The 14640-nt window shown below is 47.0% G+C and overlaps 1 protein-coding gene and 1 pseudogene across 5 annotated transcripts in view; both read right to left on the minus strand.

The window, feature by feature from the left end:
• Positions 1-4079: 4079 nt before the first annotated feature.
• On the minus strand, positions 4080-5903 carry LOC115289538 (annotated as a pseudogene).
• A 2711-nt stretch (positions 5904-8614) lies between these two features.
• INTS10 (integrator complex subunit 10) overlaps positions 8615-14640 on the minus strand; it is a 32430-nt gene continuing 26404 nt past the window's right edge. For 4 of the 5 annotated variants that reach the window (XM_029936802.1, XM_029936791.1, XM_029936814.1 and 1 more), the window contains 3 exons: positions 13894-13987; positions 11140-11217; positions 8615-9012 (listed from right to left, as the gene is read on the minus strand). In XM_029936802.1, the coding sequence (XP_029792662.1) occupies positions 8856-9012; positions 11140-11217; positions 13894-13987 (329 nt within the window). In that variant the 3' untranslated portion in view covers positions 8615-8855. The remainder of the gene's footprint in view (positions 9013-11139; positions 11218-13893; positions 13988-14640) is intronic. The other variant, XM_029936798.1, reaches the window with a different exon arrangement.

Below are 14640 nucleotides of genomic sequence, written 5' to 3' on the forward strand. Positions count from 1 at the left end.
TTGCCTGGCACCGTGCATAGAACCACGCACACGTCTTCCAGCCACCTGGCCCACCCCTGGGCCCACCCTCCTCTCGCCTCAGCACATAGCACCTCTGGCTTCTGACTTTGGAGTCTTCCGGGTTTACTTTTTCCCCCTAAATTTCTCCTGTGTACACTTGACCTATAGACCCTTTAGTTTTAAGGCACCTTCTCTGCTCCCTGTTTTCATCCAAAAGTAGTATTTTCTTCCTCTCATAATACTCTACTGGGATCAGTCTCACGGCATATTGCTTTCTGCCTTGTATGGTAGTTACTTGTGTACACGTCTAATTTCTCGCACTAGACTGTGAGCTTGTTAAGGGCAAGAATTACCCCTTGTTCATCTGCATATTCATGGTGCAAACACTGCCTCGCACTTAGCAGGCACTAAATAAACGTTTATTAAAGCAAAGCAATGGTGGTGGGTTTTGTTGTCAGTATTTTAAGTGCTGATAAAATGAGTGTGTGTGGTGTGCCCCGTGAAAATGTTCCTGGAGCTGATGCATACGGGGACAGTCCGTACGGGGACAGTCACTGAGGAAGCTGCTGCTCCCCTTCTCTCTGAGTCATCGTGGACGGTCACACTGTGTCATCATCATCAGTCTCGGCAAGTAGAGGGAGCTAGGTGGGTCTCTCCCAGATGAGTTATTCGGAAGCATTGCTCGAATGGGGGAGTACCTCAGGGTGTGTGGGGCCGGAAGGACCAGGACATCCTGACTCAGCCTTCCCTCCCTAAGGCCTGAGGTGCGCTGGCTCCCGCACACCTCCCCGCACTCAGCCAGCTCACGTCCCTGTGTGGGAAGTCACGGCATGACAGCCACACACACTCAGGGACCGTGACACTCCCCGGAAGGGCCCCCAAGCCCTCTCCAGAAGCCTCCCAGCCTTCGCCTCGTGTCTCACTGGGGAAGGGCCTCTCTGACTTGTGAGGCCAGCAGTGACGGGAACCTGGACTGTCCAGCCCACGGTAAGGCTACTCGGAGGAGACGCGGAGTCCAGAGTGGGGAGAGCGTCCTGCAGAGAAGTCGAGGTGGGGCTCTCACAGAGCCCAAAATGCTGGTTTTGAGTACGAATGTAATAATTGGACATCATTCATTTTTTTGTACTTAGGTTACTCATTACTATGTTATGCCCAAGATTTCAATATCGTCCCCAAAAACCAGAGACCGCCAGGGAGACCGAGTCATGCATGCAAAAGCAAAGGGCATTTATTACGGGCTTATAAGCTCGGGCTCACAGACTTCACCAGCGCAGTGGATCCATGCGGAGAGCCCGGAACAAAGGCGGGGTAGGGCCTTTATGGGTTTTGGGAAGGAGGAGTTACAGGAAATTGTGACACAGGTACAGGGTCCAATCATTATCACCTATTATTATTGGCAGTAACTTTAACCATACATTGTTACTTTTGGAGGGACCGAATCACAACATTTAGAGTATTGACCAATCACAGAGTGGGCCCAGGACCCTCGCGTAGGGCATGACTAGCCTTAGCCTCCATCTTTAGGCCTGCCCTTAGAAATGTTAAGGTGTTAGCTGGCCTTTCCTGATTGAGTGTGACAAGGGTGGTCCCTCCTGCCTTGGGCAACGTGTGCCCTTCTATTCTCCAGTGACTTTGAGAAACCGACACCTAGGCCTCCAAGGTCAGAGGGGAAACTTGAAGCCTGTCATGGAGTCAGTTTGGCTCAGACCTGCGTCCTTACACCTATTTATAATTAAGTAAATAAATTGCTGCTCTTACACTTTTTTGTCTTTTCACATTGGCCAGTAAAGGGCATCTTTTATAAATGTACAATAATCCAGTATGTATTAAAGGGTGCTGGCTTAGATGAAATTGCAATATAGTCATTTTTGTTTTTCCTTTAATGTAATTCTGTTTTCCAAATAAATGAGACAAATGGACTTTGAGAAAGTTTCCCAACATATCAAAATTTTTTGGAAAGAGACCTCTGTCAGTTTTAAAAAACTAGGAGTAGGTCTTTCAAAACACAAAACAATTCAAGGTAGCAGCCATGACCCTATTAATGAACTTCTGGTGTAATTTCAGCTTTTGAGATTTTAACACACCTTTCTTTAAACTTTGAAATTCGGTGGGAAAACCCATTGCTAGAATTTGTCTTTAGTTGTGTATTTGCGTAATCTGTTTTTGTTACGGAATCTGGTCTGGATCACCCGGCGGAAGAACAAAGCGGCACCGGGAGGTTTGGAAGGGAGGAGGTTTATTTTACGCCGGTGGGCTCAGAGGAGATCACTCTCCAAAGGTCTGAACCTGAGCGTCAGCAAGGGAATAACTTATAGCCCTTTACTTCCGCATTCCTCATTAATGTGTGCAAGGTGGGAAAGAGGAACCCTGAAGGGGGAGCCTTTGATCAGGGACGGGATTTCCTTACCAGTCCTGTGGGCCAGCTTCTAACAGATTTTTCCCTATCACTTTCTCCCGAGTATAGTGGACCAACATTTCTCTTAGTGAACACTGTTTTGGGGCATTAGTTGGAAAACAACATTTTTGGGGGGGCTACATTATTTCCAGATTCAAAGTTGATGGAAATGCTAGATGTTTACCTTTGGTCATAAAATGCCTAAGAGTTCACAAACCCCTTTATCCGATGAGGTTTTGGGGTGATGGTGGGGTTCTGGAGCCCAGGACCAGGAAGTCATTCTTGATGTCTTTGGTGCAAAAGGTGATTTTTTTTAAATGTTTTTTAAAAATTTTTGATACAGAGAGAGACAGAGCATGAGAAGGGGAGGGGCTGAGAGAGGAGGAGACAGAACCGGAGGCAGGTTCCAGGCTCTGAGCTAGCTGTCAGCACAGAGCCCGACGCGGGGCTCAAACCCACGAACGTGAGATCTGACCTGAGCCGAAGTCGGAGGCTTAACCGACTGAGCCCCCCAGGCGCCCCAACAAAAAAAGTGATTCTATTAAAGCACAGGGACAGGACCTTTGTGCAGAAAGAGCTACCCTGGGGTTGTGAAGATTGGCTCATTATAGTTGGGGGAGGTAAAGACAAAAGGGAGGCCTCCAGAAGGGCTTTGATTTGCTAGAGAGGACTCCTGAGGCCTTGCTAGTGTCAAGCTAAGGTTGTTTCCCCTCCTGTAAGGCATTAACGTGACTGTAAAGGGTTCCTGGACAAACGTTATACTCAAAACGTATTTGCCTCAAGTATTTGTCAATGGGCTGCGGGTTATGAGGAAATTTAATTTTACCTGCCATTTCCTTCTTGCTTTTGTTCTTCACATCACTAAGGAGGGATGATGGGGCTCAGGAAACTGAGTCTATAGGTTTCTGGAGATTAGGCTATTGATAAGATTGCCTTTTTCTTGTAATTGTTTTGAGACCCACGTCCTGTAAGACTGATCTCTATCAGCCATTTGTTTTTTCCTCTCTTCTGTCCCAGGGCAGCCAGGAGTGAGAGGAATATCACACACATCCTACTTGGGGGGGGGGCCCGGGGGCTGGGCGCTAGCTTGCGCTCTGTCCTTAGCCCACCCCAAGCTCCCTCATCATGATCTAATTGTGTATGTCAAAACACTGCCATTGACAAAAGATGCCATTATCGTTCTGGCTTTCCTTTGCAGAATTCCATCCGAAGTGCCGGCTGTGAGGACAGCTGGCCTCACTCCCGGCAGGGGTGAGCACATGGCTTCCCACAGTCCTGTCTATTGGAGCTTTCTGTATAGAAATGAGTTTTGGGCATTTTCCCACCTTTTATGGTGTTACGCCCAAGTCGCAATATCCTCAATGACCAGAGACCACCAGGGAGACCGAGGCACGCATGCAAAGGCAAAGGACATTTATTACGGGCTCGGGCTCGGGCTCGGGCTCACATACTTCGCCAGCGCAGTGGATCCGTGCTGAGAGCCCCGAACAAGGGCTGAGCAGGGTTTTTATGGGGCTTGGGAAGGGGGAGTGACAAGAAATTGTGACATAGGTACAGTGATCCAGTCATTATTACACAATATTATTGACAGCAGGTTTAACCATTCACATTGCCTAGAGTATTTGTTACTTTTGGCGGGATCCAATCACAACACTTAGAGTACCTTTATTTTTTATATTTTTTAATATATATATACTTTTATTATTCACCCGTTAACTCCATAATATGCCAATCACGAGCTAGTTTTCAGCAGTTACATTCCCTTGATCACGGCTGCGAAAGGATGTGATTAACTGGAAAACAGGGAGACCAGAGACACGGCCGGAGGTGACATCGCGCAGCCATCACAATGCAATACAATTGTCAAGTTCAGCGGCGGTTTGGTAAAGCCGGTTCAGTTCTGTTCCCTTTGCCAGGGATTCTCACGTTTGTGAAAATTGGACCGACAAGTGGTGGGGTTCCATTTCCTGGTTTGAATTCTCAGTGGCTTTATCCAGAATCTCACTGGCAACTGATTACTGTGACACCAGCCCAACCTTCTCTGCCCCCATGCTGGGACACTTCCAGTTGTAAAGGTAATACTGCAGGTTGCCGTCTCCTATGCCGAACTTGAGCTTCTCCAGGAAGGTTTCGTTCTTCATGAGATCCAGGGCATTGAATACATCAAACCCTTTCATTTTGGCGAGAACAAGGGCGTCGCTCATGAGGTCTAGGAGGGGGGTCTGGGTGTGGACATTATAGAAAGAAAAAGCAGCCTTTAGACTCTTGTGGGTTGGATGATTCATGATGGTGGAGGGAAGCGTATAAAAGCTCAGGAAATCTGTCACTTCACCGTTTGCATTCTCCACCACAAAAGTGTCAATGATATTCTCCTGGGGATAGAACCAGTGCTCCACCTCCTCCTGGCTCATGACCGGTGTGAGGTGGAACTGCTTCAGGTACCTGGTGAGGAGCTGATGCACTACTGGAATGTCCTTTTTTTCCATTGGTCGCAGCCCAGCTGTCTTGGGAGTCTCTGGCAGTCGGTAGAGCTTCATGGTACGCTGCATGGTCATGTTTCTGCTCAGGTGGCAGAACTTCACTTCAATCAGCTTCCGTGGGTTTAGGGACCAATGCCAGTACCTGCAGGTGCCGACAGGCTTTGGTAACACCACACCGGCCGTGTAAACAGCTTGGAAGATGCCCTCCAGGTGAACTCGTGGGGTTATCTCCCAGATCAGGACCGGAGCCACCCTCTTGGAGCGAAGCTTCTTGTGGACACACAGGAAGTTGATCTCCACCATCTTCTTCTCTGTGTCATAGATGTGGATGTTTGCTGGGATGGCACTGATGAACCCAACCAGTTTCCGACTCGAGACCACTCGAACCGCGCAGTGCCACTGGGGGAGCCAGCCAGGCGGCCGGAGCGCCCGCAGCAGAGAGTCCGGGGAGTAGTCAAAGCGGAACATGTCGTCATCCTCCACATCGTTCTCGTTCAGGAGGCCGTAGAGTTCTCTCAGCACACCACGGTCCCCCAGGTCCAAGGCACCCCAGGTGAAGCCCTGGGGCAGGGTGTAGGGCTCCTGGCGGATGTTGTCTTTGTCAGGCTCCACAGGCCCGTGGGTGTTCACCACTTCCCCCAGTGTGGGGAGTCCCAGAACTGATAGCTGCGCTTACGAGCCTCCTCCATGGTTTTGGCAGGTCCCTGACCCACTGAAAACAATTCAATGGCCTTCTGTATTTCCTGGATCCTCTCTGCGGGCAAAGAGTTCATCTTCACAGGCTGATCCTGGGCTGAATCTGTCTCACTGCCTTTCTCTTTCTTCTTTTTTTGTTTCTTTTTCTTCTTTTTGGCTCCAGTGTCATTGGCTGGACTCAAACTACCCCGGCTGTAGCTGTTGTCCTCCTCGTTCTCGCAGTCGCTGCAGTGCTCATGGCCGTTTCCGTTCCCTTCCATCATCTGCGGCAGCGGCGGTGCTGGCGGCTTCACTGCTGTCTCACTCTCGTCCGCCATCTTGAGTTGCGAGAGCCGGCCTCCCTAGAGTACCTTTAAAATCCACCAGTTACAGGGCGAGCCTAGGGTCTTGTTCGGCGACTATCGGGTTAACGTTAACATCAGGTAACAGGGTTCTACCTAAAGTTTCCATCTGCAGGCCTCACCCTTAGGAATGTGGAGAGTGGTAGCTGGCCTTCCCAGATTGGGTGTTGCGAAGGTGCTCTCTCTTGCTCTAGGCAAGGTGTAACTGCCTGTTAGTTCTAGATCAGAGGGGGAACTTAAAGCCTGTCATGGAGTCTGTTTGGTTCAGACCTGTGTCCTTACAATGGTTGTTTATTCTTGTATTTGTTGTTTGTAGTCACGCCCTTCTACTTCGATACAGGAAGTAGTTTTCTTTCTGATATTTAATTAAACTGCACAGGTGGTTTAGCTGGTAAACCGGTCCCTCCGTCTGGCCAAATCCTGCCTGGGTCTGCTCTGCCCAGGAGACTGCCTGTACCCGCGTAACACATCCCAGGTGATGCCCGTCCTGGTCAAGAGGAACAAAGCCATGCCGACGAAGAGCTGAGGGCAGACTTGGTAATGCTGCTGCAGTGGAGGCTGGTGTGAACTCAACTCATTTCCTAGGAAAAAAACGCTGGAGACTTTAAAGGCCAGGTGTGCTAGAAAGCCAAGGGTGTGACAGGGTCGGTCTGTGCAACCGTCAGGGTTTGAATTGGCACTTTTCCTGTCTTTGTGATGGGAGGTGGTGGTGGCAAGTGCAAAGGGCCCACCTAAATGAGGCCCTCAGCCTCCTGGGTATTTACATTTCAGAGGCAGCTCTGGGTCCTTAAAGACAGTTTTGGGTGGTAATTTTACATCTCAAAGGGCAGCGGAAGGATTTATAATTGCCAACATTCTAAAAATAACTGCTCGTAAGGGGGTTTCAGAGGCCTATCTGCGCATCAATCTGCAATCACCGCGTTCTGGCTGGAACAAATTCCGGGTGTGCAGCTTTCTCAGGCAGGCATTTTAAGGAGGGGGGGGCGTCTAGGCCATCCTGGGTCCACGGACCTAAGCTGCCTGAAGCCGTCTGCAGATGGGTTTGGATGGGTCCTCAAGTGCCAAAGGTCTGCCCCCCTCTTGGCCCCTGCCTTGTCTGCAAACTTGGTCCGAGTTGCCGTTTTGCTCTCTGACCATTTGCCCTGCAATTCTTCCCACAGGAGGGCACCACTGAATTATTAAAAACAGGATGGTTTATATATTTGTAATCAACTAATTGACAAAAGCTTTAAAATGAACCGGGTGAAGTATTTTCTGAGAGTAGAGGTCTATTACTTAAACCACTTTATTGACTTTAATATAGTTGACCCTTGAACAACACAGGTTTGAAAAGCACTGGTCCATTTGTACACGGATTTTTTTATGGGACAGTACTGTAAATGTATTTTTCTTATGATTTTAATAGTATTTTCTTTAGCTTTTTTCCTAGATTTATCTTGAGAGAGAGATGAGAGCCCAAGCATGCAAGTGTGAACGAGGGAGGGGCAGAGAGAGGAGAGAGAGGTGAGAGAGAGAGGGGGGGGGGGGGGGGGGGGGGAGAGAGAACGGGAAAGAATCCCCAGTAGGCTCCACACTATCAGGCAGCGCCTGAACTCACATACCATGAGATTATGACCTGGGCTAAAATCAAGTCAGACACTTCATGGACTGAGGCACCCACGGGTCCCTCTAGGGTGCTTTAAGAATGTAGTCATTTGCAACTACATGGATGGAACTAGAGGGTATCATGCTAAGCAAAATTAGTCAGAGAAAGACAAATATATGACTTCACTCAAATGAGGACTTTAATACAAAACAGATGAAGCAAAGGGAAGGGAAGCAAAAATAATATAAAAACAGAGAGGGGGACAAAACTAAAAGACACTAAATATAGAGAACAAACAGAGGGTTATTGGAGAGGTTGGGGGAGGGGATGGGCTAAATGGGTGAGGGGCATTAAGGTATCTACTCCTGAAATCATTGTTGCACTATATGCTAACTTGGATGTAAATTTTTAAAAATTAATAAAAAAATAACTGGATAATTGAAAAATAATTCCTCTCTGTTAAAAAATATAGTATATAATACATATACAAAATACATGCTACCAGTTTATATTATCGGTAAAGCTTCTAGTCAAGAGTTGTTTGTTAGATAAGTTTTGGGGGAGTCAGAGTTGTATGTGGATTTTGTGCAGTAAGTGGGGGGCATGCCGGCACCCCTTTGGGGCCCCTACATCAATTAAGGGTCAACTGTGTATCTAAAATTTTTAATGCACAGTCACCGGGTAACTTCTTACCTACTCCTCTCATTCTTAGCCTCTAGAAACAATATGTGTTTACCTGACATATTGCAGGACAGCAAAGAAGGAAATAAACCCAAGAGCTAAATAAACGGGCGAGCACTTGGGACCTGGCAGGCGTTCTTCCACAGATTTCCCGGGAGCCGGAGGCACAGAGGAGTTAGCGTGCCCCAGGGCAGGGCAGGAAAGGGCAGGGCCGGCAGCTGGGCAGGAGGGAAGAGGTGCCTTGCCCCCCCCCCCCCTGGAAGTTTACTCAGGTTCATTTTGGTATAAAGGTTTTGGTATTAAAACTTCCTGAATGAAAAGGTCTGAAAGTATGTTGATGTGTAATACCTAACATGGAAAAGAAAACCTTGAGGTCATGAATAATATCCCTGTAAGTAAAGTATACTCTTGTTCAGAATCTCCCAAAACTGAAATAAAATTTTAAAAGCTCCAAAATTTAGGATGACTTTTATTTACAAAACAGGCTCTTGTGTTTTACAAAAATTACAAAAAATGACTCTTAAAAATAGAAATAGCTTCTCAGGCTCTTGGGAACTACTTTTAAGCAACCAAGGAGTCAGAACTCAGATGGTTTTCTTCTTTGTAAGAGCGGTTTATCGCTCCACAAAAACAGTCCCACGGCTCTGAGCTCCTTCCTCTGGTGGAAAGGGCTCCGGTCAGGCCAGAGTCTGAAGCAGCAAGATCTTCTCGTTGATGCAGAACCTGTGCAGCACCACCGTCAAGTTCTCGCCGCAGCGCGACACCTGGCGCTCCATGGCCAGGCGGAAGTCCTCCTTCACGCCCTTGGTGATGCCCCGAGTGACCGTGTGGTGCCTGAGGGCGGCGACAGGGAAACAGGCAGATACCCCAGTTAGTGCCGGCCTCACCGGTCAGTGTTTCTGAAGCAAGGGAAAACCTGACTGAAATCTAAGTATAAGCCAAACATTTAAAAAAGGAAGAAAAGCCCTAACCAACAACCCCTCTGCCCATTCCTTCTCAGAAAGACTTAAAACTAGACAGACATTTGCCCCACTCCATAAAAGTCTCTTTGAAACATCCAAACATCCGGTAAAACGCCACCCGCTTTGCTTCTGCACTCTTGCAGCTCTGACGCTAACGTGTGCATCCCTGGGCTGACTCGTGCGGGTCCAGTCCGCACGGCCACACAGCTCATGTCCAGACCGGCCAGCCGAGGGCGGAGGGACAGCGGAATGAGCCAGTCACCACACTTGTGTTCGGGCGCAGAGGGGCCCCGGCTGGTATACGGCCACTGGGGTTCCGAGCGCGTCTCTCTCCCGGTGATGCCAGAACAGGCCAGCTCCGCGAAGTGCCGAGCCACCCAGACTTGATCTGTGTGAGAAGCAGCCGTAGGGGCTGGAGGTCCCAAAACAAGAGTCTGGCAGGGGTGGGAAGAGGGAAGCAAAATCGCCAAAGAACAGCCAGTGGCCTGCAAAAGCCTACTGGGGACCAGATGTGGTCCCCACCACTCAGGACACGGGCATGTTTGTGGAAGGCTCAGCGGGAGTGCTCGCAAAGTCTCTGGCTACACCCAGAAGTTGTGCTGCGGAGCTCACAAAAAAAAAAAAAAAAAAAAAAAAAAATCCCAGAAAATCCCAGAAAACTTAAGGCACCAAAATGAAGAAAGGAGAAGAAAAATTGAGCAAAACTCAATGGGTTAAGAGGAAAGGAGTTTTCACTACCAGGTGAGTAATGTAGTAGGTTTTGACCAATAGAGGGCACCTCCATTCCTCACGTCTACTGCCTCACTTCCCTCAGACACACTAACACGGATTTTAGTTTACATACTGGCCAAAATAAAACTGTCGAAACCATTCTAAAATGTTCCTGTTTTTTGAAATCTTGTATTATCATATAAAATAAATACAACAGAAGTCAAAAAGTTGCAATGCAACAGAAGAAGAAAAAAAAACTACCCTCTGTCAGACTAGTAAAGACACTACAGGACATTCTACAACGCCCATAGGCATTTTAAAGAACCACACAGTAAAACAGTGGCGGTGCCATGGAGGAAACACAGGGTTCTTTGTGGACATTTCCCGAGGAGTCAGCTGGTTAACTCAGTACTAAGGGCACAGTGTCGGTGAGGCTGAGGCCATGAGTCACACTGGGAACAGACGTAGACCCATTTCAGCAGCCCTGGGATCCTCTTTTCTGGGTCCCGGACTGCAACCTCAAATGGGAGCCAACCCGCTGACCAACTGGAAATTACTGGTATTTGCAGACAGCAAGCTAACAGGCTTTGAAAGCTCAAAGCAGACTCTTCCCTTAACACCAGTAAAAATATAATAAAATACGTATCCTGTTCTTCATGGCTCAATGGCATTGTTTCTATACATAAAGCAGTACATCTCAATTACACATCTATCTGTCTCTATCGCTCTGGTAAGTTTGGATGAAGAAGAGAATTAGTTAGCTTTTGTGGGTTAAGGGCATGATAAATCAGCTAATAAAGGCAGCATCCCACATATTTTCAGTTTGTACAGGGAAGCTGAAAATCAGTATCGCTGGCAGGGAAATACTGTGCTAAGGCCCAGTTAGACATCAACACTGGTCACTAAGATGAAAACCCACGAATAAAAGTTTATTTAAAATAAGCTCAGCATCCTTATATATTTATGAAAGAATGCCTTTTATCAAGAGAGCACAGTCTAGTACCTAAACTAATGTGGACTTTAATCTAACAGTTTTTTTATATAACTTCCATTTTTTCCCCAGATCCATAATGATTTTTAAATCGAACACAAAAACACTGGCAACTTATGGAAAAAAATAAGAAATGTTACAATATTACAACCAGATGGTTTGCCAAGGAATGCAGAACAAATTAAAAAAATAAATAAAGCATGAAAAAGAGCACTGAGGCACAGAGAGCTGAAAACCATGGGCAGTACAACATGTGGACAAAACGCACACTATGAGCAGGTGTTTTCCACTTGGTACCTGTCAGCAGTCTGTATGCTGGGCTGAAGCACAGGTAAGAATTCCTGCTGCAGTAACCCCATGGGAGGGCTAGAAGGCCTTTAAAAAACAGCAAACAGCAGCATTCAAACACCCACACCGACTCACCCTGCACTGCAAAAACAACACGCCAGAGAAAATGCACAAGACTGGAACAGACTATGCAAAAACCCCTGACCTTCCATGGGGCCCCTGGCAACAGCAGTGTCTTTTGGGAGGATGGGAGAAGCTAGCAGCCTTCTCCCTACACCTGCTGCTGGGGCATGTCCAGAGCGTCTTGTTCTGGGGCCCTGAGCTCCGCCCACTCGACATCTGGTGTAAAAGTCACCACCCAGGAAGAGGATGTCGGGACACAACTGAACAGCAGTGGGGCTAACATGTGAGAAGACACATTTTCAAATCCAGCCTCCTTCACTCCACTCTGCTCAGGTGCCCGCCAATCCCAGGGATGAACCCGGGGATTTCTGGTAAGCACCTTTGCCAGGACTGAGGCCTCCAACAGAAGAGGCACTACCAAGGCGCCTAGGGCCGGGGGGGGGGGGGGGGGGGGGGGGGGTTGTGGGGCCTGAGCTGGCGGTGCGGTGTGTTTGATAAAGAAAGAAAGGTTGAGCCTGAATTTCAAAAAGTATTGAGAAAAGGAACAGATGGAGGAGATAAAAAGATCTGGGACCCAGGACTTTGCAGAATTTTGTAACCAAGATTTAGTGCACCCCCCAAAAGGTCTGCGATGGCTTCAGAGTATTTATTTGGAACTATATTTATTTGGAAAAGGACTATAGATAGTTTTACTCAAGATTCGAATCCCAGCCTCCTCAGACAAGCTCTCTGGCTTTCGCAGCTTGATTCTCCTGCTGTAGTTTAAATGTAAGTAATCTGAATGCAGGTTTCAAATGAACTTTGAGACTCACACACCGGAGACTGGGCAAATTCCCAATACAAATTCCCAATACTAAGTAACAATCCCTATTCCTGCTTCCACACTGACAGAACAGCAGGTTTCCCCAGAGGCTTAATGGTCTTGTACAGGGAGTTAGAAGAAATTAAGGTTTATAATGACGGAGGCGGGGGAGCTTGGATTGTCTCTCAAAGCCTAGACGTGCATGTGCCGGTCCCTGCCTTCCCCTAACAGCCCCTGCAATGGTATCATCCGGGTGCTGAAGAGCCCCTGCGTTCGCTCCTTGTCCTAGGGGTCATCTCAGCTAACCAGGTCACTGTTCAGCTCAATACAAACTGCCTACAGAAGAAAGGTTCAGTATAATGAAATCTGAGATCCAACTGTAGACTTTTTAACAGCCTGTTCCCTCACATCGCCGCAAACAGTTAAGCATTATCTGCAGTGAGAGGTCACCTGGAAGTGTAACCCTAAGTAAATGGAGTTGATTCTACTAAGGCTGTTTCTAGATTATGGTGAATTTGGACAGTGTTAATGTGAACTAACTAAAAAGCTATTAATAATAGATATGTTTTGTATATCCAACCTAAAAGCCTAGAAATCTTTTTTTTAAGCCCACAAAAGGCGTCACATAAGCTCCCCTATCAGTCATCTTTATTCTCAAATGCTGTTAAGAGTATTTTAACGATGCAATTATTTCCCCCATAATTTTTGATTCCTGTGGTCTTACGAAGGGAATGGAGACAGGAGGAGCACGTCAGCCCGCCTCGCCTTAGCAGCCTACCGCGTCAAGGTCTTGTGTTCTTACAGGAGAGTATTCTGTTCTCTTAAATATTTAGAATATTAATAATATTTATAAGATGAAGGGCAAAAACCCTATTTAATCTTCCCATATTTAGGAAGGGATTCCAGAAGAGCCTCTTCTCAACAGGAGTAATGTCTGCTATGCCCCAGATCACCAAGGTGACATATATCCAGAATGAACATCTCATACTTCCCTCTCAACATCTCTAAGGCTCTACAAAGATAGAACAAGATGTGGATTTTCGCTCTCAACAACTGAAAATTTGTTCATTTCAAAATTGACAGAAAAAGGAAAATGTTTTCAGCCTTAGCAACACTCCCTTCTCACTCAGGGCTCAGTCTCTTGCAGTGACTCTGACATTGACTCACAGCCATGCTGAGTATGCAGGACGCAAAGGAGGAAGTATGAAAATAAAACTACACGTGGCATTTACAGTACTGAAGGATAAAAGCAAGATTTATGAGCTATTTAAAAATCATAAATGGTCACTAACTTTATCCAGGTGTGGGAAGGCACGCCTGAGACCAGGCGCCCCACCATTACGTCCTTGGGCAGGTGTGTTTTGCATGGGGACACTAGACCCGGCTACTGTCCCTGGGGCTATGTAAGCAATGACTGCTTAGGAAGGCTTCAAAGAAACACTGAAACCCAAGTGCAGTTTATAAATAAAGTCTGTAGTTTTCCCTAATTCAACACAACTTTAATTAAGCATGGCTCTATTAGAAATATTCTCTAATTAGAAATTTATAGGTTTAGCCTGCAAATTATGGAAAGAAAAAGATCATGAATGAGAATTCTGTTTAGTGAAAAGGTTTCAAAAGTGACAGAGATACTCCAACTTAAACAACGTTTTATCAGAAATGTATTTAAGGAAACACCAAGTTTCGGAAGGTACCGAGAATCAAATCTGCTCTCAAAGACAGAGACCAGGTTTGGATTCCTTTCTATAAAATTTCTGAAAGACAGGAAACTTACAAGTGTTTCCTACAGACATACAAAAGGCTAGCACTTGGCATGGACGAGCGGGCAGCACGCTTACTTGATCAGCATTCCTTGATTGGGCAGTAATTCCAGATGGACTTTCCCACCTTCCTGAGTTCTTAAGTAGGCGAATTCCTCCAGCATATCGATATCTGCAGGCCGCATTCAGGTCAACCACGTGTGGAAACAAGCGCCCTGCCCTCCGTGCCCATCGCCAGTCGCCAGCTCGAGTCAGTCCTGGAACCCAGGTCTGTCTTATTGCCAATTAGGGATTCTTATACCAACCAAACCACCTCATAGAGATAAACATGTTTCTCATACAGATGCTAATAAAAGAGATTCTGTATGGTCATAAGAGCAAAATCTGTTTGTTTTTTAAGTAGGCCTCATGCTCAGCATGGAGCCTCATGTAGGGCTTGAACTCATAACCCTGAGATCAAGACCTGGGTGACTGAGCCACCCAGACACCCCAGCAAAATCTTTTTTCTTAATAAGAAATGAAAGAGATGGTGGGGGTGTGTATCCCCGAAAACCGTTAAGAAATACTGTTTTAGGAGCATGGACAAGCACAGCACATTCCTCACACCAAGGCTGGTCTTTTCCTAACAGTATGAAATACTCCCCATTGTCAGAAACAACCACTGGGCTGCACGCATGTTTGGTGGTCACTCAGTGGCAGCTGTCACAGCTGTGACATGGTGCGCCAACAGCTGACCCCAGGGGACAGTCAGGGCCCTAGGAGTGGCCGCAGGAGGCCCCCTGCCAGTAGATGAAGGCTAATGAACTACTATATTCTATGGCCTCA

The sequence above is a fragment of the Suricata suricatta genome, chromosome 1 (genome assembly GCF_006229205.1).
Source record: "Suricata suricatta isolate VVHF042 chromosome 1, meerkat_22Aug2017_6uvM2_HiC, whole genome shotgun sequence".
NCBI classification, from domain to species: domain Eukaryota; kingdom Metazoa; phylum Chordata; class Mammalia; order Carnivora; family Herpestidae; genus Suricata; species Suricata suricatta.